At 55.3% G+C, this 5109-nt stretch overlaps 1 protein-coding gene across 1 annotated transcript; it reads left to right on the top strand.

Annotated features, from left to right (window-relative positions):
- Nucleotides 1-1901: 1901 nt before the first annotated feature.
- VDBG_01004 (integral membrane protein) lies at nucleotides 1902-3132 on the top strand (the record flags this gene model as incomplete). The annotated part of the gene is made up of 5 exons (XM_003009275.1): nucleotides 1902-1929; nucleotides 2039-2106; nucleotides 2163-2536; nucleotides 2616-2683; nucleotides 2750-3132. The coding sequence occupies 5 exons, from the start codon at nucleotides 1902-1904 to the stop codon at nucleotides 3130-3132; spliced, it is 921 nt and encodes a 306-aa protein (XP_003009321.1).
- Nucleotides 3133-5109: the final 1977 nt, after the last annotated feature.

Here is a 5109-nt window from a genome sequence, read left to right as displayed (position 1 = left end):
TTCATACCCCTGTCTCTGATCAGGTCCTTGCAGGGGGTGGGGATTCGATCAAGACGACACAGATCATGCCAGGCCGAAGACTTGACTCAATCGAGCCAGCGAGGAGAAACCGGCAGGTCGGCATTGCCACTGCCTGACCTGGAAGGTTTCGCCGAACGGCAGCTTTAATGCATCTTGGCGATGACTTGGGGACCCAGAGCATCTTCATTCGCGAATCTGGTTCAGGGCGGACACCGCATGCTGGAACTTGATGGGTCATTCAATCCAATTGGATGTGATGCCCTTTTACTTTGCGATGTTAGCCAGGGCCAATGCAATCACAACGGCGAGCATACCCTCCCTCGTCAGATCATGAATGATGCTATCCGGATCGAGTCCAGGAAACGGGCGAGTCAGAGTAATGGCTGCGCCGAGGTGGCAATGTAACTGAATGTTCACAACCTGAGTTACAGCCGATGGAGACAGAACCAAATGGGGAGAGGTGGAAAGCGCCAGATGTGGCGTTGAGGATACGGGATTCATATATCGACAGTCACACTTCAACCAGCATTGCTTAGCTGCAGGTCCTGGACTCAGGCTCGGCCCAGACCCCTGGTGGCAGCCCCTGAACAGAGCATCGCGCCCTTGATCGGCCGAGCAATGCCCAGGCTTTTAGGCTTATTGCTGGTGAGCATACTGACTCGCGTGACCACAATCGTGCAGCCTCCCATGTGGCCCTCCGCAACAAGCGGGCCAGATAGCCCACTCGCACGAAACCAAGCTGCACCGGGGATAGTCAGGAACAGGTGTGGCTTGGGCGCTATCGCCGATGGAGCATGCTACATGCTGGAGAGGACCACACATCCTCTCGGCCGGCATGCCTTACTCTGGTATGGTCTTCTGAAGAAGCGACATGTTACCTCAAGGCGTCCTTGGATCCCGCCCCCATCCTTTGCAGTCCCACATGTAAGGCGCAGGCCAGAGCTCGGGTGAGGTTTTTGATTGCAATAACCCCCCAAGAGACCCGGAGAATAATAAAGATTGCAGTGGTTCTGCATGGACCCGGACCCTTGGAAAATGGGAATCTCCCCCCTCTAAACTCCCATGCTGCTTTTTGATCTTGCGTGGCATCCTCGTATCCTCATTTCGCATCTTCCTGCTTTTTTGTTTCCCAGGCGGAGTGAGGTATTGCAAGGGATTCGTGGCTTCGTTTGCGCGGCCTGGTACTCGAGTCGTGGTATGCATAGGGCATTTCACTCATGAAAGGTCTTCGCTGTACTTTGGTTGTGCTGCTCTGGGCCGTCGCCTTCGTCGTGCCCGGGGCCACACAGAGCTTGACAGACGTATTGTCGTCAACACCGCCGTGCGCCGTGAGTTAAACCCCTCTCCTCCCTTGCCCTGCCCAGACCGCATCCCCAGACACATGATGACGACGTATGCGAGCTCTGCAGGGCGTCATACGCTGAGGGTCTCTCTTTGGCTTTTTACTGATATCTTTTCTGGGTGTCCCGTAGTTATCGTGTCTTCTCGACGGACTGCAGTCTGGGAACTGCGACATCACGGATGTACGAGTCCTGCCAAGCTGTGCTTGTGTGCAGAAGTCATGCCCCTGCTAGAACAAGCGCGTAAGGCATTTTCCCCCCCAGTGTGAAGCCCGGTCCGATGAAATACAGTCTCAAGAGCAACATCGACTGGCCGGCTCCTTGCGCGATACAGAGGCCGCGACTGTGACCCGGCGCTTTCTGCGCCGATTTCCCTAAGGAATCGAGGAGGGGCGAGGTCAGAGCCACCGCTATTTCCTGTCTGGCGCTGACTCTGGTTATCGTGCTTCTGCGATGCGTTTCGAGGTTCACCGTCTCGAGTCGACTCTGGTGGGATGACTGGACGACCCTGGCCGCTACTGTTGGTATTCCATCTCGACAATGGACCGGGGACACGTAGCTGACTGCAGTAGGTCTTCCTGGGCGGCATAACAGGCATCAATATAGCAGGTAATGACCCATCGTCTCCTCCTTTCCCTGATGGTATTTGGGCATAACGGTGGGCTGACCCTCACCAGTTGCCAACTTTGGCTTCGGTCTTCATTATTGGGACGTCGACCCGACGAAAGGCGCAACGATTCTACAGGTAGGAGCACATGCATGACGTTGAACCACGTCCAATTGCTGATAAACCACGGACAGATGTTCTGGACGGCACAAATGTTCTATATCCTCGTCCAGGTTACAGCCAAAGCCTCAATTCTCATCCTCTTCTGGCGCATCTTCACGGCACGCTGGTTCCGCATCACCGTCTGGGGCGGTGGTATCTTCCTCGTCACACACGGTCTGCTGTTCCTGCTCCTCATCGTGTTCCAGTGTCTTCCCGTGCGAGCCATCTGGGACAAGTCCCTGGATGCCAAATGCCTCAACATCACGGCCGTCGGGTTGGCCGGCGCCGCTTTCAGCATCTTTGAGGACATTGCCATCCTGCTCATGCCCATACCAGAGGTCCGTAAGCTGCAGCTCACGTTGAAGAAGAGGGTTGCTGTCTGCCTTATGTTTGGCATCGGTTCCTTGTAAGTGATCACCCGAGAATTTTGCGATGTCGGTTCTTCCATGAAACAGCCATGATGCTGATATATGGGCCCCGAATAGCGCCTGTGTTACCAGTATGGTCCGCCTCAAGTACATGGTCTCCTTCGCCAACTCATCGGATCCCACATGTAAGTTGCCCTCCACCGTTACCCGACAGAATATGGATGCTAACACCGGCCCTCTCCTTCCGCCAGGGGAGAATGTTGACATTGTCATATGGTCCATGATCGAGGTAACGTGCGCCATCATATGCGGCAGCCTGCCGACTTTGCGACCCCTGCTGCAGAAGGTGCCAGGCCTGCTCAGCTCGGGCCGCACATCGAGTTCCCTTTACGGCGGTGGCGCCTTCAGTAACACCGCGGTCACAAACGAAAGGGGCTCCCAGCGCCGCTCCGCTCACCCTGTGCCCGGGGACTTCAACAAGTTGCCGGGTGACCACTGGGGTCCGCCGGGCCGTTCTACGGCAGCGGCGGACTACGCGCCCAAAAGGGCGGCGCATGTTGGAGTATCGCGGGACTCGGTTAGCTTGGATGAGTTTGAGATGGCAGTCATAGCCAGAGAAAAGTCTGGTGTTTAAGAGACTAAATAGCAGTGATTTGAGTTTTTCCTCTCCAGCTTCTTTAGCGCTATGGTGATATTCTAGACGATTGCAGAATTCTGAGTTCTGGTGAAAGATCCTATGTGATCTCCAATCTTGACGTATGGCCTGTCAGTGATTCAAGGCACTGCGACATCGCATGATTCCCTCGCCTTCCTACGAGCCGAAGTTGACTTCCACGTGGGCAACCCCTGCATCAGAACAGTCAAGTCGGACCCGTAATCGCCTTCTCGTCTGCCGCGACTCTGAGGCTTGATAGATGTCTGCATCCGAACAGGGATTTTCGACGATGCTCTCCTGTTTCTTCAACCGCACCTGCGCCCCCGACTCTCACCACAGACACGGGAACTGGCGATAGCATCCGAAACCACGAACGACCCAGGACCCAGGACCCAGGCTCGATTCTCATGGTTGGAGATTCGATCTTCAAGCCACAAGCGAGCTGTCAGTCTGAGAATCCGACTGTCGACCAAACACGCCAACCCCCCTCTGCCAACACTTAAGCACAAGACACTGCCCGAAACCTCCTTGTCTCATCCCTCTCATCCCGCCGATCACCATGGGGGATCTTCAAGACACACATACGCATATACTTTGCTACGAGGGCATACAGCTACCGCCACAAGCACGACCACGCCACGCTCCCCCAGAAACTTCTGCCCAACGCTAACACGCCCTCATCGCTCGTGCGTCCTCATCCGTCCACCACAAGCCATGTGTATCGTCGACATTCCCCACCGCTCTTTCTCTCGTACAGCTCGCACACAAAGAAAAAGCAGAAGACAGTCGGTCAGTCCCATCCCACTCACACTCGCTCTCTCCTCGGCCCGGCTCGTGAAACGTGCATCGCCAGCTCAGCCACAAGGAAAAGGGTCTCACTTCCTGTCTTGCCCTCTTGCCCCTTTGCCCCCGCCTCCGCGCCCCGGCTTCTCTACAGCAGAACAGTCCCAGCTCCCGTGCAGGCGGTGACCATCGGTGGAAGAACACGAAGCCCAAAGAGGAAAGACCCTCGTGGCATGGCGGCGCTGCCATGTCTAGAATAGGCAACTTGCTGCTCCTTGTTTGTTCTGAACTGCGCAAGCGAAGATGATGTGTTAGGTGGTACGTCAGGTCGCGAGGTAAGCGTGCCACAGAAAAGACGGTGTAAAGCTGAAGTGTCTTGCCTTGTGAGCCACAGCACGACGTGATGTGCAGGTCGCCGACTTACAGCTCGCGGCTGAAGAGTATCATCAAGACAACTATACGTGGACATGTGCATCTTCGCCTGACCTGGATATGCAAACGCTTTATTGTGTCTTGCTACCCAACCTCGCCTATGTTTGATCGAGCTGATCCACGCACTATTGTCGCGATCGTCTCGAATGCGCCCTGTCGTGTATGTACGCCTTTAGCCTGCCTCCAGGCACCCTCTAAATCCCCGCCTGGGCATCGCATCTGCGATGCCATGCCCTTAGTGACTCGGAGCTGACAACTCCCCATGTCCAAGAATCAATGATGTTCCCCCTATATCCGCTGCAGTGGCGTTGTCTTCAGCCAGCTATAGGCTGCGCCGAGGGGAAGAGAAATACATGAAGAAGAAATATTACGACAGTGGCCGGCGCTGGTCCTCATGTTGAGTGTGAGGGAAGCGGACGACCGAGCTGCATGCTGGATTGCCATGGGTCGTGTCCACGACTCGCGGCGTTGGGACTTGCACCACGCGTGTTGCTCACACCCCGGATGGCTGATGTTGATGCGATTCTGCTGCTGGCGTTTTTTGTCATCTCCTCACTAGGGAAAGTGAACGCCGTCCTGGTATCTCGAAATATAATGCAAAGACCGAACCTTTGTACCGGGACCATATTCGTGTACGTCATTAGCGATGACCTCGTCATCTTATCCTTTTGATTTTCGCTCAATCATCTGGATCCGGATTCGTCGCACGAAGCACCGGCTTGGCTACTCTGCGCGAGGTGG

This window comes from Verticillium alfalfae, genomic scaffold, assembly GCF_000150825.1.
Source record: "Verticillium alfalfae VaMs.102 supercont1.1 genomic scaffold, whole genome shotgun sequence".
Lineage (NCBI taxonomy): Eukaryota > Fungi > Ascomycota > Sordariomycetes > Glomerellales > Plectosphaerellaceae > Verticillium > Verticillium alfalfae.
The sequence above is the reverse complement of the archived record's forward strand: the minus strand, read 5'-3'. Positions and strand labels throughout refer to the sequence as shown.